This window comes from Crinia signifera, chromosome 11, assembly GCF_055691185.1.
Source record: "Crinia signifera chromosome 11, ASM5569118v1, whole genome shotgun sequence".
Classification (NCBI taxonomy): Eukaryota; Metazoa; Chordata; class Amphibia; order Anura; family Myobatrachidae; genus Crinia; species Crinia signifera.
Genome location: NC_139227.1, coordinates 7,167,409 through 7,191,340, shown reverse-complemented (window position 1 = coordinate 7,191,340; position 23,932 = coordinate 7,167,409). Strand labels below are relative to the sequence as shown.

General features: G+C 45.4%; 2 protein-coding genes across 2 annotated transcripts; one reads left to right on the top strand and one right to left on the bottom strand.

Moving 5' to 3' along the window:
• Positions 1-4,101: 4,101 nt before the first annotated feature.
• On the bottom strand, positions 4,102-9,715 carry TIPRL (TOR signaling pathway regulator). The gene is made up of 2 exons (XM_083165203.1): positions 9,560-9,715; positions 4,102-5,548 (listed from the first exon to the last, which is right to left on the bottom strand). Exon 2 carries the CDS (start codon positions 5,527-5,529, stop codon positions 4,705-4,707), a length of 825 nt encoding a protein of 274 aa, XP_083021329.1. The 5' UTR covers positions 5,530-5,548; positions 9,560-9,715; the 3' UTR covers positions 4,102-4,704.
• CNEP1R1 (CTD nuclear envelope phosphatase 1 regulatory subunit 1) lies at positions 9,669-23,713 on the top strand. The gene is made up of 6 exons (XM_083165204.1): positions 9,669-9,889; positions 16,654-16,725; positions 17,741-17,814; positions 19,664-19,773; positions 21,735-21,789; positions 22,570-23,713. The coding sequence occupies exons 1-6, from the start codon at positions 9,865-9,867 to the stop codon at positions 22,609-22,611; spliced, it is 378 nt and encodes a 125-aa protein (XP_083021330.1). The 5' UTR covers positions 9,669-9,864; the 3' UTR covers positions 22,612-23,713.
• The last annotated feature ends 219 nt before the right edge of the window (positions 23,714-23,932 follow it).

Here is a 23,932-nt window from a genome sequence, read left to right as displayed (position 1 = left end):
GTGCGGCACATAATATCTATCGAATTGCAGGAGCGATGCCATGTGGTTTTTTAACCACATGCGACGCTCGAATGCAATCCGCAGGTGGGGGGACGAGTGAACACTATCAGATTTGGGGAAAGGGGGCCGGAGGGACCACTGGCGGCATGGGAGAAAGCGGACAGAGGGCGGTATTGTAGCGCTAGCGGGTGGCTGGGGTCAGTGGTGGTGGCAGAATGGTTTAAAACATTGGGCAGCCCTCTGATTGGCTGAGCTATCTCAGCCAATCAGAGGGCTGCCCAGTGTTTTAAACCATTCTGCCGCCACCGCTGAACCCTGCTGCCCAGTAGTGCTATGCTACAACGCCGCCCTCTGCCAGCACCCGATGTGCCATCTCAGGACGGCATGCGACATCGGGTGCTGTAAGAGGGCACTTTTTGCACCACAAGATGCGATAGGGTTCGATGGACATCGCCCTTCGATGTCGCATCAAATCCGATCGCATAAGTGTATGGGCAGCATAACATTTAAAGGGCAATTCAATTGTTGGACCGAATTCCCACCACAGACACTATTTTGCATGAGAATGCTCAGCTTTATGCACATTAAGCAGCTCCTCCCATACAAAGCATCAGGTGTGGTACCCTAGACCAGGGGTGGCCAAACCTGTCCTCAAGATCTACCAACAGTTCTTGTTTTTCAGGCAACCTGTGGTTCTATAGTGGGCATGAATGCACAAAGATGTGACAGTTAGTAATGACTACAGCTGTGCACCAGCTATGTGATCTGTGGAATGTGACAATTATGTTGTGTACACACGGGTGCAATTTCATGTAAAAATCGCTGGGAATATGGTCGCTGAGCGACCATATTGCCAGTGATTTGGAGCGCAGCTGGCGATAAATCGCCAGCTGCACGCTCCCGTGTGCACTGCCTAATGGTCGCAGGAGCATGCGACCAGCGGCTTTCCCCGGCGATCGCTGTGCCGGGAGGTCAGCGTTGATCTCCCCAGCCCCGTGCCGCTGCTCCCTCCCTCCTCCCATCAAAGTGACAGCAGCAGCGTCTGCTGCTGCTGCGCTCCCCCTCCGCCCCGTAGCAGTGTCTCCTTTTCATCGCTGATGAAAAGGAGACACTGAGCAATATGATTGCTGGGGATATATTGCTAGCAATATATCCCCAGCAATCATATTACCCCGTGTGTACACAGCATTGGTAATGACTATGGCTGTGCACCAGCTAGGTGATCTGTGGAATGTGACAGTTAGTAATGACTACAGCTGTGCACCAGCTAGAATAATTCAGTGGTGTCAAACTCATGGCCCTCCTCCAACTGTTGAGGAACTACACCTCCCAGCATGCCCTGCAACAGATTTTATATAATGGATTGCTAAAACTGTGGCAGGGCATGCTAGGACGTGTAGTTCCACAACAGCTGGAGGGCCATGAGTTTGACACCACTGAGCTAGATGATCTGTGGAATGTGACAGTTAGTAATGACTACAGCTGTGCACCAGCTAGGTGGTCTGTGGAATGTGACAGTTAGTAATGACTACAGCTGTGCACCAGCTAGGTGATCTGTGGAGTGTGACAGTTAGTAATGACTACAGCTGTGCACCAGCTATGTGGTCTGTGGAATGTGACAGTTAGTAATGATTACAGCTGTGCACCAGCTAGGTGGTCTGTGGAATGTGACAATTAGTAATGACTACAGCTGTGCACCAGCTAGGTGGTCTGTGGAATTTGACAGTTAGTAATGATTACAGCTGTGCACCAGCTAGGTGGTCTGTGGAATGTGACAGTTAGTAATGACTACAGCTGTGCACCAGCTAGGTGATCTGTGGAATGTGACAGTTAGTAATGACTACAGCTGTGCACCAGCTAGGTGGTCTGTGGAATGTGACAATTAGTAATGACTACGGCTGTGCACCAGCTAGGGAGTCTGGGGAATGTGACAGTTAGTAATGACTACAGCTGTGCACCAGCTAGGTGATCTGTGGAATGTGAGTTAGTAATGACTACAGCTGTGCACCAGCTAGGTGATCTGTGGAATGTGACAGTTAGTAATGACTACAGCTGTGCACCAGCTAGGTGGTCTGTGGAATGTGACAGTTAGTAATGACTACGGCTGTGCACCAGCTAGGTGGTCTGTGGAATGTGACAATTAGTAATGACTACGGCTGTGCACCAGCTAGGTGGTCTGTGGAATGTGACAGTTAGTAATGACTACGGCTGTGCACTAGCTAGGTGGTCTGTGGAATGTCACAATTAGTAATGACTACGGCTGTGCACCAGCTAGGTGGTCTGTGGAATGTGACAGTTAGTAATGACTACGGCTGTGCACCAGCTAGGTGGTCTGTGGAATGTGACAATTAGTAATGACTACAGCTGTGCACCAGCTAGGTGATCTGGGAATGTGACAGTTAGTAATGACTACAGCTGTGCACCAGCTAGGTGGTCTGTGGAATGTGACAATTAGTAATGACTACAGCTGTGCACCAGCTAGGTGATCTGGGAATGTGACAGTTAGTAATGACTACAGCTGTGCACCAGCTAGGTGGTCTGTGGAATGTGACAATTAGTAATGACTACAGCTGTGCACCAGCTAGGTGGTCTGTGGAATGTGACAGTTAGTAATGACTATGGCTGTGCACCAGCTAGGTGGTCTGTGGAATGTGACAATTAGTAATGACTACATCTGTGCACCAGCTAGGTGGTCTGTAGAATGTGACAGTTAGTAATGATTACAGCTGTGCACCAGCTAGGTGGTCTGTGGAATGTGACAATTAGTAATGACTACAGCTGTGCACCAGCTATGTGGTCTGTGGAATTTGACAGTTAGTAATGATTACAGCTGTGCACCAGCTAGGTGGTCTGTGGAATGTGACAGTTAGTAATGACTACAGCTGTGCACCAGCTAGGTGATCTGTGGAATGTGACAGTTAGTAATGACTACAGCTGTGCACCAGCTAGGTGGTCTGTGGAATGTGACAATTAGTAATGACTACGGCTGTGCACCAGCTAGGGAGTCTGGGGAATGTGACAGTTAGTAATGACTACAGCTGTGCACCAGCTAGGTGATCTGTGGAATGTGAGTTAGTAATGACTACAGCTGTGCACCAGCTAGGTGATCTGTGGAATGTGACAGTTAGTAATGACTACAGCTGTGCACCAGCTAGGTGGTCTGTGGAATGTGACAGTTAGTAATGACTACGGCTGTGCACCAGCTAGGTGGTCTGTGGAATGTGACAGTTAGTAATGACTACGGCTGTGCACTAGCTAGGTGGTCTGTGGAATGTGACAATTAGTAATGACTACGGCTGTGCACCAGCTAGGTGGTCTGTGGAATGTGACAGTTAGTAATGACTACGGCTGTGCACCAGCTAGGTGGTCTGTGGAATGTGACAATTAGTAATGACTACAGCTGTGCACCAGCTAGGTGATCTGGGAATGTGACAGTTAGTAATGACTACAGCTGTGCACCAGCTAGGTGGTCTGTGGAATGTGACAATTAGTAATGACTACAGCTGTGCACCAGCTAGGTGATCTGGGAATGTGACAGTTAGTAATGACTACAGCTGTGCACCAGCTAGGTGGTCTGTGGAATGTGACAATTAGTAATGACTACAGCTGTGCACCAGCTAGGTGGTCTGTGGAATGTGACAGTTAGTAATGACTACGGCTGTGCACCAGCTAGGTGGTCTGTGGAATGTGACAGTTAGTAATGACTACAGCTGTGCACCAGCTAGGTGATCTGGGAATGTGACAGTTAGTAATGACTACAGCTGTGCACCAGCTAGGTGGTCTGTGGAATGTGACAATTAGTAATGACTACAGCTGTGCACCAGCTAGGTGGTCTGTGGAATGTGACAGTTAGTAATGACTACGGCTGTGCACCAGCTAGGTGGTCTGTGGAATGTGACAATTAGTAATGACTACGGCTGTGCACCAGCTAGGTCATTTGGAAAACGTGGACCATTGGTAGCTCTCGAGGACCAGTTTTGCCACCCCTGCCATAGACTCATGCCAAGTCCCAAAGCCCTACTTAAACAAGAACCAAATGACACTAATCACGTTAATGAGCAAGGAATGTCTGGTGTAAAACCCACAACTATAACACACAAAGAGTTTTAATCATTTTATTATTAAAGTATTGTTTCCAGCCTTATTGCTAGACCCTAATTTTAATGGGACTGTGGGACTTAACCAAGCAAATGATACTATCGCGATTTCGTTGCTACCTTTAATGAAATGGGTACAGTTATAGGGGGGAAGCGTTTCCTGGATGACAATCAGCAGAGATCTATACAGATTTAAAGACAATTTTGAACAGAGGTCTGGATACACTCATCTTGACTGACAACCAATGATGCAAAGTAGGCCGAGGTCATCTGGACAAAAATCTTGTTTGGAAAAGTCCCTAAATACAATGTACGGATCCTCAAGCCTCTTCTTGCATGTCCACTTTCATGTCACACCACATTACAGTTTTATAACACATTGACAACATGGTAAATCTCTGCTGGTGCCTTATGAAAATGTAGAGACCTGCCAAGGCATCCGGGATTGAAGAAACACATGTAAACAGAACTGTGATCTCAAGGGAACAATTGATGAGAGTTTGTGCTTCAATGGTTACAAGAAAAAAAAAATCTATGTAAAGTGGATTACTGTGAGGTGGATGCAAGTTCATCGGTACTCCTGAAAACAATCATTTGAGTGTGCCACTTATGGTGGTGGTATGGCTATGGGACCTACAGAGTCATCTTTTTCTGTCTGCGGTAACGTTGGAAATTCCAACTTTTCATAAATGGTTTCTGTGACAGGCAAGTACTGAATGATCTCATTAGGCTCCGTGAAGAGGGGGGGAGGAACATGATTCAGGCTGCTGATTTTGCTCTCTCTGGAAGTGTATTCTCGCAACATGAATGTCTTGTCAGACTCGTGGTAGAGCCGAGTGTCATTCATTCGGATGAGGACACCGTCCACTCGGAGGAAGAACCTGAGCAGAAGAAAAAAACCAGAAGGCATGACTCGGATTTTGACACTCAGACTCGACACCCCATGGTCATGTAGCTCATCTTCAAACAGTAGAACTTCCTCAAAAAACATGATCTGCTCTCTGGTCTTCAGTTTTTCCGTGTTAATGCGTTCTGCCGTTGGGACCACATCAAAAGTCAGGTTGCTGCCCAGCAAAGTCCCCTTGTAATCCGTGGTGTATGTCCAGTCATAAGGCTTCACAATTTCTTTGCTGTGCTCGCTGTCGGACCTACTCTCTTGCCACTCTTCAGCGCAGGCTACTCTCACAGCCCCTACATTCTTGTTCACTCTTTTAAGTGCATCCCTAGCATTGAACTCAATGCCAAACCCAGAGGAGTGTTGAATCCTTAAGACATTGTCCCCAAACATCATTTCGGGGAGACAGGGCATATGCATTTCTTCGGCCAGTTTTTCCACATCAGCTGATTTCATAATGTGGGTCTTGATGGCTGTGAGCTTCCATGGTCCAAAGCTATAGTCTTGATTACTACTTTTAAACCCGTGAATCATCATGACTGGAGTCTATCAAGGTCTGAAATGGAAAGACTTGTTAAGTGGAATCATATACAAGTTGACAGTACTTTGACAAAACCACATGCACGGGTGAACACCTGAATTCCATCTCCATCTCTGAAAACATGCCATGAATTTGAGATTGGTATTTTGGGCATAGATTCAGCCGTAAACATACTGGCAGACTACAGCAATTTGTTTTCAGGTTCCTATTGCTATGATTTGTTACAACAGAGGGGGACCACTAACAAAACTTACTAATAGAATTTGGATATTTGAACAGCTAGGGCAGTGGTTCCCAAACTGTGCGCCGTGACACCCTGGGTTGCCTTGGGACACTTGCAGGGGTGCCACGGTTGGTGGTCCAGAAATATTTCAAATTCAAATTGGCGAGTGTAATAGACAACACTAGTGCTGGCGGCTTCCCATCATAACATACTATATGTGGACAAACAGAAGCAAATCCTGTCTCTTACCACATAACTAATCCGAAGGACGACATAGAAACACAATTTACTTAATTTATTTTATATCATTTTTAATTTCTCAAGAAGAAACTTTTGGCCTAGGGCATGGGTCCTCAAACTGCGGCCCTCCAGATGTTGTGAAACTACAATTCCCAGCATGCCTTGCCACTCCCTTATAGGAAAACTGTGGCAAGGCATGCTGGGATTTGCAGTTTCACCACATCTGGAGGGCCGCAGTTTGAGGACCCATGGCCTAGGGGTACCATGAAAGACATTCTGATACTCTAGGAAATGAACATTGCACCTTGCATTTCCATTCCTTTTTTACTGATACTGTCCTATCCCAGTGATGATAAGATGGTTGGCCAAGAAATATTCCAACATGCCTGACTGAACCAATTATTTGTCGGCTGCATCTGGGAGTGTATGAGGTGCTGTGGCTGATATTTCCCTTCACAGGGGAGGAACAGGAAATACACTGATCTTCCCCAAGGGAGGAACCCATATAGTGTGAGTCCATACACTGTGCGATCTTCCCCAGGGGAGGGACCCATATATTGTGAGTCCATACACTGTGCGATCTTCCCCAAGGGAGGAACCCATATATTGTGAGTCCATACACTGAGCGATCTTCCCCAGGGGAGGAACCCATATATTGTGAGTCCATACACTGTGCGATCTTCCCCAAGGGAGGAACCCATATAGTGTGAGTCCATACACTGTGCGATCTTCCCCAGGGGAGGAACCCATATAGTGTGAGTCCATACACTGTGCGATCTTCCCCAGGGGAGGGACCCATATATTGTGAGTCCATACACTGTGCGATCTTCCCCAGGGGAGGAACCCATATATTGTGAGTCCATACACTGTGCGATCTTCCCCAAGGGAGGAACCCAGATATTGTCCATACACTGTGCGATCTTTCCCAGGGGAGGAACCCATATATTGTGAGTCCATACACTGTGCGATCTTCCCCAGGGGAGGAACCCGTATATTGTGAGTCCATACACTGAGCGATCTTCCCCAGGGGAGGAACCCATATGTTGTGAGTCCATACACTGTGCCATCTTCCCCAGGGGAGGAACCCACATATTGTGAGTCCATACACTGTGCCATCTTCCCCAGGGGAGGAACCCATATAGTGTGAGTCCATACACTGTGCGATCTTCCCCAGGGGAGGGACCCATATATTGTGAGTCCATACACTGTGCGATCTTCCCCAAGGGAGGAACCCAGATATTGTCCATACACTGTGCGATCTTTCCCAGGGGAGGAACCCATATATTGTGAGTCCATACACTGTGCGATCTTCCCCAGGGGAGGAACCCGTATATTGTGAGTCCATACACTGAGCGATCTTCCCCAAGGGAGGAACCCATATAGTGTGAGTCCATAGACTGTGCGATCTTCCCCAGGGGAGGAACCCATATAGTGTGAGTCCATACACTGTGCGATCTTCCCCAGGGGAGGGACCCATATATTGTGAGTCCATACACTGTGCGATCTTCCCCAAGGGAGGAACCCAGATATTGTCCATACACTGTGCGATCTTTCCCAGGGGAGGAACCCATATATTGTGAGTCCATACACTGTGCGATCTTCCCCAGGGGAGGAACCCGTATATTGTGAGTCCATACACTGAGCGATCTTCCCCAGGGGAGGAACCCATATGTTGTGAGTCCATACACTGTGCCATCTTCCCCAGGGGAGGAACCCACATATTGTGAGTCCATACACTGTGCCATCTTCCCCAGGGGAGGAACCCATATAGTGTGAGTCCATACACTGTGCGATCTTCCCCAGGGGAGGGACCCAAATATTGTGACTCCATACACTGTGCGATCTTCCCCAAGGGAGGAACCCAGATATTGTCCATACACTGTGCGATCTTCCCCAGGGGAGGAACCCATATATTGTGAGTCCATACACTGTGCGATCTTCCCCAGGGGAGGAACCCGTATATTGTGAGTCCATACACTGAGCGATCTTCCCCAGGGGAGGAACCCACATGTTGTGAGTCCATACACTGTGCCATCTTCCCCAGGGGAGGAACCCACATATTGTGAGTCCATACACTGTGCCATCTTCCCCAGGGGAGGAACCCATATAGTGTGAGTCCATACACTGTTCGATCTTCCCCAGGGGAGGAACCCATATAGTGTGAGTCCATACACTGTGCGATCTTCCCCAGGGGAGGGACCCATATATTGTGAGGTCATACACTGTGCGATCTTCCCCAAGGGAGGAACCCATATATTGTGAGTCCATACACTGTGCGATCTTCCCCAGGGAAGGAATCCATATATTGTGAGTCCATACACTGTGCGATCTTCCCCAGGGGAGGAACCCATATATTGTGAGTCCATACACTGTGCGATCTTCCCCAGGGGAGGAACCATATATTGTGAGTCCATACACTGTGCGATCTTCCCCAGGGGAGGAACCCATATATTGTGAGTCCATACACTGTGCGATCTTCCCCAGGGGAGGAACCATATATTGTGAGTCCATACACTGTGCGATCTTCCCCAGGGGAGGAACCCATATAGTGTGAGTCCATACACTGTGCGATCTTCCCCATGGGAGGTACCCAGATATTGTGAGTCCATACACTGTGCGATCTTCCCAAAGGGAGGAACCCATATAGTGTGAGTCCATACACTGTGCCATCTTCCCCAGGGGAGGAACCCATATAGTGTGAGTCCATACACTGTGCCATCTTCCCCAGGGGAGGAACCCATATATTGTGAGTCCATACACTGTGCGATCTTCCCCAGGGGAGGAACCCACATATTGTCCATACACTGGAATATCCTCTCTAGGAGAGGAACTTCTGTATCATGAGACCATACACAAATATCCCACAATGCATGCCTACAGTATCTGCTGGGTGTGAGACTGTCAGCGTATGCCCCTTACTCGTATTTGACTCTCAATAAGAGAATATAAAAATGTTTCTATCTTAGACAGAGCAGAGGGGAGAGGAGACTATACCCTGCTGCATGTGACCTGGTGTAAATCAGCTACAAAACCTATGTAAATAACAGGTGTACCAAACAGAGGGGATGCTATGACAAATACCCCACACACATAGATAGATACAGACATATATATATATATATATATATATACACATACACACACACACATATATATATATATATATATACACAAACACATACACAACACAACACACTGCTATGATGGCCTAGAACAGTGATGGGGAACCTTAGGCCCTCCAGCTGTTGTTGAACTACACATCCCAGCATGCCCTGCAACAGATTTAGCATGGCCAAATAGCTAAGCTGTAGCAGGGCATGCTGGGATGTGTAGTTCTACATCTGGCGGGCTGAAGGTTCCCCATCCCTGGCCTAGAACAATGGGATCCATCAGATGGGGGTTCCTCCTAGTAGCAGGACACCTGTGTCCGCAGAGTGCCGCTGTGAGGAGAGAGCACCATATGTAACAGCCATGCCGCACACACACACCCAGCACACCCCGCTGCCCCGCATCCCCACGCAGCCACGGCGCGGCCTACACATGATGAGCACCGCCATACTGACCAGACAAGCGCCGTCCTCCCTTCCCGGCACATAACCCCGCCCACTCGCTTTCCAGTCAATCACTGTGGTCATCTCATTGACTAACAGCTGTTCTGTCCAATCACGAGGTAAGAGACCAGGCCTCCAGCGCCGAATATGTGACGCCATCAGGAATCACCCGCGACGGGCGCGAGCAGGGCTGGATTCTGGCAGCCAGTCGGGAGAGACTGTTGCCGAGTGTCGGCCAATCAGAACAGCGGTTACATTTGGGTAAAGTGGAGCTAGGTGGCTGAGAGATCAGGAAGTCATCGCAGGAAGCAACAGAGATGAATTCCCTGGAGCAGGCAGAAGGTGTGCTGGGGCTGGGATAGTGGTGCACATGCTGGTGCTGTGTGTGCTGGGGCTGGGATAGTGGTGCCCATGCTGGTGCTGGGATAGTGGTGCCCATGCTGGGGCTGGGATAGTGGTGCCCATGCTGGTGCTGTGTGTGCTGGGGCTGGGATAGTGGTGCCCATGCTGGTGCTGTGTGTGCTGGGGCTGGGATAGTGGTGCCCATGCTGGTGCTGTGTGTGCTGGTGCTGGGATAGTGGTGCCCATGCTGGGGCTGTGTGTGCTGGGGCTGGGATAGTGGTGCCCATGCTGGTGCTGTGTGTGCTGGGGCTGGGATAGTGGTGCCCATGCTGGGGCTGGGATAGTGGTGCCCATGCTGGTGCTGTGTGTGCTGGGGCTGGGATAGTGGTGCCCATGCTGGTGCTGTGTGTGCTGGTGCTGGGATAGTGGTGCCCATGCTGGGGCTGTGTGTGCTGGGGCTGGGATAGTGGTGCCCATGCTGGTGCTGTGTGTGCTGGGGCTGGGATAGTGGTGCCCATGCTGGTGCTGTGTGTGCTGGGGCTGGGATAGTGGTGCCCATGCTGGTGCTGTGTGTGCTGGGGCTGGGATAGTGGTGCCCATGCTGGTGCTGTGTGTGCTGGGGCTGGGATAGTGGTGCCCATGCTGGGGCTGGGATAGTGGTGCCCATGCTGGTGCTGTGTGTGCTTTGGCTGGGATAGTGGTGCCCATGCTGGTGCTGTGTGTGCTGGGGCTGGGATAGTGGTGCCCATGCTGGTGCTGTGTTTGCTGGGGCTGGGATAGTGGTGCCCATGCTGGTGCTGTGTGTGCTTTGGCTGGGATAGTGGTGCCCATGCTGGTGCTGTGTGTGCTGGGGCTGGGATAGTGGTGCCCATGCTGGTGCTGTGTGTGCTGGGGCTGGGATAGTGGTGCCCATGCTGGTGCTGTGTGTGCTGGGGCTGGGATAGTGGTGCCCATGCTGGTGCTGTGTGTGCTGGGGCTGGGATAGTGGTGCCCATGCTGGTGCTGTGTGTGCTGGGGCTGGGATAGTGGTGCCCATGCTGGTGCTGGGATAATGGTGTCCATGCTGGTGCTGTGTGTGGCATGGCTGCGATAGTGGTGCCCATGCTGGTGCTGTGTGTGGCATGGCTGCGATAGTGGTGCCCATGCTGGTGCTGTGTGAGTGTGTGTGCCATGGCTGGGATAGTGGTGCACATGCTGGTGCTGTGTGTGGCATGGCTGGGATAGTGGTGCCCATGCTGGTGCTGTGTGTGGCATGGCTGGGATAGTGGTGCCCATGCTGGGGCTGGGATAGTGGTGCCCATGCTGGTGCTGTGTGTGGCATGACTGGGATAGTGGTGCCCATGCTGGTGCTGTGTGAGTGTGTGTGGCATGGCTGGGATAGTTGTGCCCATGCTGGTGCTGTGTGTTGCATGGCTGGGATAGTGATGCTGGTGCTGTGTGTTGCATGGCTGGGATAGTTGTGCCTATGCTGGTGCTGTGTGTTGCATGGCTGGGATAGTGGTGCCTATGCTGGTGCTGTTGTAGGGTTTGCTAAGAAACAAAAGAATACTCGGCGCTTGTATAATTGTGACAATGTAGGGAACAGAAGGGTTAAAAGAGAAATGAAGGAGAAATAATACAAAAAAAATGAAGAAGATTAAAAACATAAGAATAAAAATAAACATAAATAAATAAAATGAAAAATAAATTGTGCAAAAATTGTTTACACTCTTTTTTTGGAGGGTTTGGAGGGAAACAGTCCAGTTCTGAGGCTGACTTGCTCACCCTAAGGGCTATTTCACACGCTCCGGCACCTGCCGTACCTTCCAGTGGTGGGATCCGGCTGCAACCGGGTGGCTGGGCCGTGGCCGTCCCGTGTGACGTCATTTGTGTCCATTATTTGTGTCCATTATTAACTACGGTGTGCAGCACAGCTTTTTGCCATGCAGGGTTTCGCCGCCCAGCAGGAGCCGGAGCGTGTGAAATAGCCCTAACTTCTAACCTGATTCTCAGGTGGCTGAAGATGGCAGCATGTTGCCGATCAGCGTCTTCTGCACGTGGCGGGCGGCTTGGAGTGACGTCACCCGATTCTCCGGCTTCTGCTGTCGGCGTATGGTGTCTAGCTGGGGCGGGTGGCAGTCTCTCCTCTTGGTGCCTTGGTGTCTCTCTTGGCAAACCAACGCATTTCACATCCAAAGGATGCTTTTTCAAGGATGTTTTCTTAAAAGCTGATTTTTTTTTATTTATAGCAAACTTTATTGTTAAAACCGGAAGTACTCAAAGCCTGGTGACTTCCTTTTTGGTGGTAACCACATGGTTATCGAATTGTGTTTAAAAGCAGGGATTAATCCTTCAACTTTTGCACAAAAAAATAAATAAATATAAAGATAAAAATAAAGAAAATTATAAGATTAAAAATAAAGTGAAAATAAAATCAAATAAAGAATAAAATAAAAATAGGCAGTGCTGAGACAGATTTAATAAAGCTGGATAGGAGGGGGGAGGCAGTGGGAATCAAAGGACGGTTTTGCTTTTATAAAAAGACTTTCAACTCAATATCGATGTTTAGTCCTTTTTTTCTAGAGTGTCCAATAGAAATATCCATTTGGTTTCTGATTTTTTTTTTTTTTTTTTTTTTTTTTTTTAGGGATGAGGCCAAATCTTCTCTCCAATGGGGTGTTATATTTTGTATTTCCTTGAAGATTAGACCTTTGGGGTCTTTATTATGTTTTTCTAAAAAGTGTGCTGAAACACTGTGTGTTTTTAGTTGTTTTTTTTATATTGTAAAGATTTTCTATGATTCTGGTTTTCAATGTTCTTTTGGTTTGGCCCAAATATTGGAGGCCGCACAGGGGATTCTAAAAGATATATTGCGCCTTCTGTTTCGCAGGAAAAGTGGTTGTTTATTTGGAACTTCTTTTTTTTTTTTTTTTATTTGTTTGGGGTTGGTTATTTCTTTTTTGCAACCCTTGCATTTTGTATAGTGAAAGAAACCTTTTGTTGTTTTTTTCTCTTCAATTGGAAGGTAGCTGGTAAGTGTTAGTTTTTTTTTTTTTTTTTTTTGTTTTCTGGTAAACTATTTTTGGTTTTGTTGGTAATATTTGGCATAATTGATCGTCAAGCATTAGAATATGCCAATGTTGATTCAGTATATTTTCGAAATTTTTGTAGTTACTACTGTATTTCGTGATGAAAGTGTCCAGAGTTTTGGTTTTTTTTGTATGTGATGAGTTCATTTCCTCTTAGTGTTTTTGTTTTGTTGATTTGTTCTTTGACAAAGTTTTCTTTGTATCCTTTTTGTAAAAATTTAATCTCTAAATCTTTGCTTTGTATTTCAAAGGTATGGTCTTCGGTGCAGTTTCTTCGTATGCGCCAAAACTGTCCACCTGGAATGTTATTTCTCGATTGGTGATGGTGGTTACTATTGTAGGCCAGCATGTTGTTGCCATTCACATTTTTGATATATGTTCTGGTGTGGTTTTTGTTTTCTTTAATGTACATCTCTAAGTCAAGAAAAAACACCATTTATTTTCTGTGGGTTGTCATGAATTCTAGGTTCAGGGTATTGTTCATGTATTGTTTGAATTCTGTCAGTTCCTCTTGTGTTCCATCCCATATGAAGAAGAGGTCGTCTATGTACATTTTCCAGCATTTTTTTTTTTTTGAGGTGTTGGTCCATATCTTGGTATCCTCCCACCATGATACAAATACAGTAGGTTCGCATAACTTGGTGCGAAGGATGTTCCCATAGCGGTCCCCTGTTCTTGATTGAAGAATCCGCCATTATACCAAAAGTAATTATGTCTTAAAATGAAATCAATACTGACCATGAGAAAGTTGATTTGTCTGTTGGATTGTTCTGTGAGGTAGGGTCTTGTTGCTTCACAACCTGCTTCATGGTTTATGACTGTGTATAACGATTTGATGTCGTTAGTACATAGTGAATAGGTCTCTTTCCACTCAATTAGTTCTAAAGTTTGTAAAATGCTCATAGTATCCTTTAGAAAGCTTTTTTGTTCTTTTACTAGAGTTTGGAGGAAATAGTCAATATATTTTGAAAGGTTTGATGTTATGGATCGAATCCCTGACACAATTGGTCGTCCAGGAGGGTTTTTGGGTCTTTGTGTATTTTTGGTAGGTGGTAGAAGGTCGGGATTTTCTGAAATTCTGTATAGATGTAATTGTATTCTTTTTGATTGATGTCCATTTCAAGGCCTTCTTGAAGTTGAAGTTGTTGTTGTTGTTGTTGTTGTTGTTGATACATGGATGTTGGATCAGTGTCCAATCTTCTATAGGTATTCACATTGTATAAAAGTTTATCTGCTCCTTTTCATTATTTTCTTTATCTTGCATCACAACTCCTCCTCCCTTGTCTGCTGATTTTATTACTCTTGTTGTATCTTGTTGTAGGTCTTTTTAGCGCTTTTTGTTCTTCTTTTGTGAAGTTGTAGTTTATTTTCTCTTTCTTGTTGATGTTTGTGATATAATTTTCCATTAATCTCTGAAACGTTGCGATGTGTGGTCCTTTTATATGACTTGGGAAGAAAACTGAAGTTGGTTTGAAGTATTTTGACTTTCTGCTGGCTGGTCTTCTTTATTCGCAAAAAGTTTCTTGATGCACAGTTTTCTTATAAACTTTTGAGTGTCGCTACCTTTGAAATACAAAGCAAAGACTTAAGAGATTAAATTTTTACAAAAAGGATACAAAGACACTTTATCAAAGAACAGATTAACAAAACAAAAACACTAAGAAGAAATTAACTCATCTCATACGAAAAAAAAAAAACTCAGAAAGAAATGGCGGTCACTTTCATCACGAAATACAGCAGTATCTAAAAAAATTTCGAAAATATACTGAATCAACATTGGCATATTCTAATGCTTGACGATCAATTATGCCAAATATTACCAACAAAACCAAAAATCGTTTGGAGGAAAGCAAAAAATCTAAAAACAAACCCTTTCCAACAGCTATCTTCCAATTGAAGAGAAAAAAAAAAGGTTTCTTTCACTGTACACAGTGCAAGGGTTGCAAAAATAAATAAAAAAACAACACCAAACCAATAAAAAACTTTAAATCAAAACAAAAAGAAGTTCCAAATAAACAACCACTTTTCCTGCGAAACAGAAGACGCAATATACCTTTTAGATCCGGAAAGGATTTACAACGCCTTATTCCAAACTGGAATAAATTAATTCCCCCCCTCAAAATTCTACACACAATAACCCATAATGACAACATGGAAAAACTTCTTTTTTTTTTTTAAATGTTTGCTAATTTATTAAAAATAAAAATACGAAATCACATGTACATAAGTATTCACAGCCTTTGCCATGAAGCTCAAAATTGAGCTCAGGTACATCCTGTTTCCAATGATCATCCTTGAAATATTCGTACAGCTTAATTGGAGTCCACATAATTTGGAAAGGCACCCACCTGTCTATATAAGGTCCCACACCTGACAGTGCGTGTAAGAGCACAAACCAAACATGAAGTCAACTGAATTGTCTCGAGGTACAAATCTGGGGAAGGGTACAGAAAAATATTTGCTGCTTTGAAGGTCCCAATGAGCACAGTGACCTCCATCATCCATAAATGGAAAAAAATACGAAACCACCAGGACTCTTCCTAGAGTTGGCCAGACATCTAAACTGAGTGTTTGAGGGAGAAGGGGAGTCAGAGAGGTGACCAATAAGGACAACCATCTCTGCAGGAATCCACCAATCCAGCCTGTATGGTAGAGTGGCCAAAAGGAAGCCACTCCTTAGTAAAAAGTACATGGCAGCCCGGGATGCAGTCAATTTACCAACAGATGTTTGACCGGTCATTATACCGGCACCCATTGACCAACATGATCAATATACCAACATTTTAGATCCCGACAGGTCGACATGAGTTTTTACAGTGAGGCATGGTGGTGGCACCATCAAGCTGTTGGATGTTTTTCAGCGGCAGGAACTGGGAGACTAGTAAGGGTAGTGGGAAAGATGAATGCAGCAATGTATAGAGACATTCTGGATGAAAACCTGCTCCAGAGCGCTCCTGATCTCCTACTGGGGCAATGGTTCATCTATCAGCAGGACAATGACTCTTAGCACACAGCCAAGATATCAAAGGAGTGGCTTCAGGACAACTCTGTGAATGTCCTCAAGTGACCCAGACTTGAGTCAGATTGAACATCTCTGGAGAGATTTAAGAACGTCTGTGCACCGACACTTCCCATCCAACCTAATGGAGCTTGAGAGGAACTGCAAAGAGAAAAGGGAGAAACTGCCTAACAATAGGTGTGCCAAGCTTGTGGCATCATATTCAAAAAGACACGAGGGCTGTAATTGTTGCCAAAAGGTGCATCAACAAAGTATTGCGCAAAGGCTGTGAATACTTAAGGTCATGTGATTTCTTTGTTTCTTTATTTTTTTAATGTATTCATTATGGGGCATTGAGACTGGTTCTTGTTCATTCAGGACTCAACAAATTCTGCCCTGTTCCGATGTTTGGGGTTCTGCGCAAGCGTGTAAATGCTCGTTCGCAGACCCCGTCAATGACAAGCTTCGGAGAGTTACACACTCGCTGGACCTGCCATAGTATTTACAAGACATTTCATAAATGAATTGTAGCTTACAGTGGAAAAGGGAAAATGTACTTTCCTATCTCCGTGTTCGTATAACAAATGTATAGATGGAAATCTGTGTATGTTAGTGTAGTACAAGACTTTAATTTTTATTGGCGCTTTTTAAATCTTCATTGCGACTTTATTTTTCGTTTCATGTATTGTTTTCTCTAGATCTAAAAGCTTTTGAAAGAAGACTTACCGAATATGTTTCATGTTTACAGCCTGCCACGGGACGCTGGAGAAGTAAGTGGCTTCCATATTTGATTATTATACTACTATATCATACAGTAGGTTACCATTAATGATGTGCGAAAATTGTGTTGATGTGCAAAAAAAAAAAAAAAAAAAGTTTAGCTACAAAATAATGCAGCAAATTTAATTTTTGGTAATTCATAACAGGGCATAGCTGCCAACTTCCTGGCTGCCCCCTCTGTAGCCGTGCTGAGTACTTGGCTGCATGATTAGATGGATGCGCGTGCCCGCTTTACAATGCAGAGAAAACCTGGCACTGTACAACAGGCCATGGCTACGATGATGAGATTCAGAGCAAATTCTCATCTCTCTCCCCATGCCCACCACTTCTCTTTCAAGTGGGTGGAGAGCTCTTGGAGTCTTGGCCACAGTTCTGGGTGGCCTGGAATGCCTCACCATATTTTCTGGAACCTGCAGGTTGTTCCAGGAAAGTAGGCAATAAAGCTTTATTTTAGTGATGGACATTATGTAGCAAAACCCCTCATCCAACAGTATCAATGGGTTCTTCTGGATACATTGTCCTAACATCCCCCATCACATGTTACCATTCTTCTGTCTTCTCAAAACCAATTCTTATCAGCAGTTTTGTTTTGTCTGCCTGAACTCCCCAAAAGCAGCCCTGTTTTAATGAAAACTAACAGGTTTCACTGAACCAGTGCATATTTGGGACAAAATGTCTTTCATTTTGATTTTTTTCTCATTTTTATCGGGTGATCTACTTGAATAGTCCAACAAAAAGATAATAAATATTGGGATAAATAGCAATGTTTTATCAGGGATAATTGTATACTCCTCTATCTGTTACATCGACAAATCTACCATCTTTGCACTTTTAAATTAACCTAAAATATAACTGCAAGAGGCTTAATAGGACCCGCAACTGACCTTTTTATATGTACATACAAGAGTTATTAGACAAATCTTATATGTATATTCAATAACCATTTGTCAATGTGTAATTTTGGGGTGTCTAACTTTGTAAAATCTAATTTTTCTCTTTTTGTAGTGATCCTCATTGTAGTATCTGTTTGTACGACAACTGGTGCATGGAACTGGCTAATAGACCCAGACACACAGAAGGTATATATATTATTTTATTCCTTATCATGCATTCCGTATTTCTATTGACATTCTTTAAAATGCTAGCCTTTAATTGACCTTGGATTAGGTTCTCACTACTAATAAATGTCTGTATCCCAAATACCTATAAAACCAGTAGATGATGTGTTAGAGAAATGGGGCGGGGATGTACTAAGCCGAAAATGCAGTAAAACCCCTGTTTTACCACATTTTCAAATTTACCAAAACCCTGCCGCACGCAGGGTATCGCCATCATCCTTCAGTTAAAAGCACCAATGGTTACAAGACACAGCAACAGATACCAAATTCCCATAGTTTATCACCTGCTAAGCTGCTTTCTTACATAATCTTACCTATACAGCCATATATCATATACAACCAAATGTCCTGAATGACTTGGCATGATTCTCTTTCTGTATAGTAAATATTGTGCAAAAGAAAACTTCTGGAATACACCGCCTAATGCTGTGTGCACACAGTGAGATTTGACATTACATTTTGACTATATAGTGGACCGCATGCAGATTGCACAGGTTTTTACCTTGCGATCCCGATGCGCGCTCCCGGGACAGCACAAATGGAAACCCAGATAGACAGGGCAGCAATGACTATATAGTGCAAATCTAATACTGATTGTATGAACTCTATGTAAATCGTAGTTAGGAAAGATGGTATAGCACTCGAATAGCAAAGGAATCTCACCATGTGTACACACCATTAGATTCGAGTGCTATGCAATCTTTGCCAACTCTGTACTATTTACATACAATTCATGCAATCTACATTAGCGTTGCACTATATAGTCATTGCTGCCCTGTCTATCTGGGTTTTCGATTTCAGCTGAACGGGAGCGCGCATCGGGATAGAAAGCTTAAAAACGTGTTCTATCTCCATAAAATGTAGATGCGATCCCGATTCCATTTTGACTATATAGTCAAAATCGAATGTCAAATTGTACAGTGTTATACAGCATAAGTGTAATCATATACCAATTTTCAGGGAAGATGGTTAACCCTGATTCAGCAATATCAGTTGTTATAGGGCTTAAACATGGGGCGATTTTCAGGGCATTGTGACTAAGGGGGAGATTCTCTAAGCTAAAAATGCGGTAAAATGCCCGTTATCTGGGTTACGCGGCGGGGGGCATCGCCAGAAAAATCTGGCGATGCCCCATAGAAGCCTATGGGCTTATACCGCATCCCCCCGCCACCCCGCATCGCCCTTCTCCCCCCTCACCTGTGTCCGGGCAGCACAGAGCTGTGCTGCCCGGACCTGTGACCTCCTCCCTGCACTGATCCTCTTTCGGGTGCAGGGAGGAGGAGAGCCCGGCGCAGCAGCGCCGGGTGTGTCAGTGAGGGGGGAGCCGCCGGGACCTGCTGGGACCCGGCGACTCTCACCGCAAAGGACAGCTCTTAACGCAAGAGCCATCCTTTTCTATAATTATCGCATATGTTACAGCATATGCGATAATTATAATTAGAAAATCTCCCCCTAGATCGCTCAGAAAATGCCCATACATCGCTCCATGTGTAGCGGCCATAGCAGTGTGGAATGATCGCCCGTCAATAAATATCTTATTGGAGAACACTGTCCCTCGCTCAGCACACACCACTGTGCACGGTGTGTACTGAGCCGATCTAGCATCGCTCAGCAAATTCTCCCCATGTGTAGGCCCTTTAACTATAGCCTATATTATACCGTGTTGAATTTAGTGCAACCCCCAGCAACATGCACATTGCCAGGCCTGCAATACAGCACATCTCTTGTCTCTATAACCACAAACTGTTCTTTCTTCCAGTTTGCACCATATTAGGTGTTACATTAATTATGTTACCTTGTTATTTCGCAGGTATCTTTCTTCACATCATTATGGAATCACCCGTTCTTTACTATTAGCTGCATAACGCTAATAGGTCTGTTTTTTGCTGGTATACACAAAAGAGTGGTGGCCCCATCAATGTATCCTTTTACTATGACCTTCATACATCTGCCGCTGAATTGCTAATGGATTTGCAGCTAGCCGCTGGTTGGCGTGATTTTCACAAGCTATTCGCAGTCTTCACTTTGGCGCGGTGGCAGCTATCCGCAGAGCAGCGATCAGATCTGAGTAACCTACGTAATCCCAAGGTGCTTTCTGCGCTCATTTCCCTGTAGTATGGCAGCAATGCAAAAATTATCAATGATTTTTTTATTTATTTTTTTTTGGGGGGGGGGTGCCCTAATATCCTCTAGAGCAGGCATACCCAACAGTGCAGGTTTTGTAGATATCCAGGCTTGAGCACAGGTGACTTAATTAGTACCAGAGAAAACAGGCGATTCCCCATAGAAGCCTGTGGGCTTCTACCGTGACCCACTGGCGCCCCGCACCGCCCCCCCCCCCTCCCCCCTCACCTGTGTCTGGGCAGCACAGAGCTGTGCTTGCCGGACCTGTGGCCTCCTCCCTGCACTGATCGTCTTCCGGGTGCAGGGAGGAGGAGAGCCCGGCGCAGCAGCACCGGGTAAGGGGGAGGGAGGGGGGAGCCGCCGGGACCCAATGGGACCCACTGACTCTCACCGCAAAGGACAGCTCTTAACACTAGAGCTGTACTTTGCCATAATTATCGCATATGTTAGAGCACATGCGATAATTATGTATGCGATGGGCGGCGGAGCTGGGCTGCTAATGTTAGACCACCCCGCCCCTAGTGTGGTCTTCTAACAGTAAGAATCTATATTAGTTAGTCACAGTACTGAAGGACGCAACTGCAGGTTAAAGTGTATGTGAAGCCCAGGCCAGGAACTAATTGTGTTAATGGTGATCGTCTATTCCACAATTCAGTGGCCTTTTATGCACATGTATGCACTGTACGCTGTTTTTCTATGTGAGAACGGCACATGATTCCCAATTCCACCTCCCTAATATTGGACCTAATTCTGCGTGGATCAAACAAAAATAAAGAATTGTACAAATAAGGTGTGCATCTAAAACGTACAACCGCTTCCTCTTCTTCTGTACGTATTATTGGATGTCCTAGATAGCACCCCCCGCCTACAGGTTTATTTATAAATAAAAGCTGGATGTCAAACCTATATTGATAGGTACAAAAAAAGTAGTGTGCGGACCAACCCTCTCTGCTCTATGATCATGCGCAACTTCAAATGGATTATAGTCTCCATGAAGTCGCAGTTTGGCAGGAAGCTGGCATTTGGGGGCAGAAATATGACGTTGTATGGGTGTGTCAGTAAAAAATGCAGATGTGCCCAGGCGTTTCTTAGTTGTGTCTGGTAGTGTTCCCACTAGTCTGTTTTAGCGGGGCGCTGCACCCTGCCCGTTTTTTTTTTTTTTTTAAAGGGCAAAATGCGCCCTGCCCCTCTAGCAGCACCCGCTAAAACAGCCTGGTGCCGGCCCGACGGTTTGCACGGGGAAGCCCAGCGCCACCATAGACGGCGATGATCGGCACTTCCCCAGCAGCTCAGCAACTTCGGCGGGGCCACGCCCGCCCCCTTTAGTGACAGCGGTGGACGGGACCGCCCCTTTTCATGATGTCGCGGCCCGGGACCACCCACAACTGTGACATCGGCGGGCCCAGTCCGCCCCCATTGCGCTGCTCCCGTGCAGCCTGGCCCTGTCCCCAAAAATTCCTAGAGGGAACAGTATCTGTGATGTCAGCGGTGACAGCTTCCCTGCCATCACCGTCGCAGATTAGCGGCAGCCTCAGACCTAGTCACATCCGCACACACTGCATCTCTTCAATGTTCTCTGATTTGCGAATGGATCCTCACATGGACAGCGATCTGTGTATGAGGCTTCAAGACTATTTGTTGTGCCAAAGTTTTACACTGAAAATAAGTTATTGTCTGTATCGCATAAAGGTTGGGCTATTCTATGTTTGGAGCTTTGGTACTTAGATGTTATAACTTTCTTTGACCTAATTGTCCAGAATAGCAGCTCGATGTCGAACAGTACTGGCAGAATACAACATGTCATGTGACGATGTAAGTATGAGCCCATGAGGGTTATACAGAGGGTTATACCCAGATTCAGAGCTGCACCCATTTGGCCGCGTTTCATGTTTCGGGGGTAAAAATCTGATCTGCTTATATTCAGAGTTGGCAGAATCAGTGCAGCTGCACCTCCCCCTATCCATCAGCTTGTGAAAGTAGCTGTTTGCTAGTGGAAACACATCTTGGTAAGATTCCCGGGTCGACTGACCTGGCTATCCTACCCAGGAAATTTGCTGGGTTTGACCTGGGATGCTTCTGGGTTCAGGGGAAGTGTAAACTGGTAACCTGGGTCGATACAACTGGGGTCCCGTTCACGTTTGCAACTCTAAATAATAAAAAAGTAATTATGTTAATGTTTTCATGTGGGCTCTTTAATGCACCTAGGGGTCTATTTAATAAAGTGCAAGTTTCTAGAAGCGGAGATGTTGCCCAACCAATAAGATTCTAGACATTGTTTTCTAGAAGGTGCTACATAATATAGGATAGGTAGAATTTTACCGCACTTTAGTAAATATACAGCCTAGAGCACAGATTCTCAAACTCGATCCTCAGTGTTTTGCGGGTCTCCTCACAGAATCACATGTGAAATAATTAGCTCCACCTCTGTATCCATTAAAATGTGCCAATGAGTAATGAATGCACCTGTGCCCCTGCTGGGTGACCTAGAAAATGTGAACTCTGTGGGATCCTGAGGACTGAGTTTGAGAAGCCCTGCCCTAGAGTATGTTGTTGTAAAACAGGAAAACTGATTTATCTTTTTGTTTTGTGCAGACGGGAAAATTAATTCTGAAGCCAAGGCCGTACGTCCAATGACATCACTTCTGTCCAGAATGGTTTCTATTTAAATTTAATCTTGAACAGTGTTTGCTTTGAAGGTGTTTTCCCGAAGGCAAACTGATTAATCATCTGGATTCTCTTCTACAGAAGTAACCTGAAACTGAATAACTGACTGAATTTCACGCTGGAATATTTTTCCTAGCGGACAATAAAGGTTTTGGGTTTATTTTTGTTTTCGAATTGCTTTAAGACCGCAATAACAGATGGATAAAACAAATTGTCTTAGAATGTTGCCCTGCTAAACGGCAAACACATCATCCTTTTTCCTGGGTCTTGTGGTGGCACGAGATATTGTTCATGATACACCGTGTGCGAACTATTGCAGGGTGCGGCTCCTGGTGCTGACCATTCTTCCTTTTTACCATTTCAATTGGTTGTTTTTGTCCTTTGATGTTTTGGGGTGTTTCTTTTTTTTTGGGGGGGGGGGGGCAGAATTGTGGGGTCCCCCTGTGTGTATTTTTTTGAAAGATGGGAGTTGAAACTACACTTGGCAATAGTACAGCTTGGACTGGTTTTGTACCCCCCACTCAGGATACCGCCCAGCCTGTCCAGATGTCTGCAATGAATGATAGATTTATTTGGCAGGCAAAGTGTTGTGTTATGTATGGTACGCACCAGAAAGATAATGATTGTGAGACAATCGTACGATGGAGCACACAATCTGTACCCAGCACAAGGGATCTTTTAACAAATCCTGACTGCAGCAGGTACAAAACGACAAAACGACCAGCGGGGACGCGCATCAGATAGGATTTGGATTGAAGACCTGCCCAATTTACAGGAGGTTGTATCGAAATTGGGGGAATAGAGGCCACACCGTTCTGGTGTGTACCTAGCATCACTGATGACCCAACAAGCTTGTAAACCATTAATTTATACAGTTGTTTTTCATAACAAAAATGAAAGATCGGAAGTGTAACAAAACTTTTTGTTTTCTCTGTTCTCCTAAAAAATTTTTTTTTAGTTACTATCCATGTTCCCTCTGGTTCTGTCTATTTGGAAACCATTTTGAACACTGTGCCAGCAGGGTGGGCAACGAAAACGGTGCCAGCAGTGCATTAAATATTTTAAATGTGTAGTTCATGTTTTACTACAGTATGTCTCCAGTTGTGTTTTATCAATTTCTAGTAAATTAAGAATGTGTTCTAACCGAATGTATTTAGTAATGTTTAGCTTGCCAGTGTTTTAGTATTGCTTGTACATTTAGTTATGGTGTATGTTTCACAGTCTGAAGCTAGGTACACATCTATGCGATTATCGGAGGATCTGCCCGATAATTTTATAGGTGTGTGTTTAG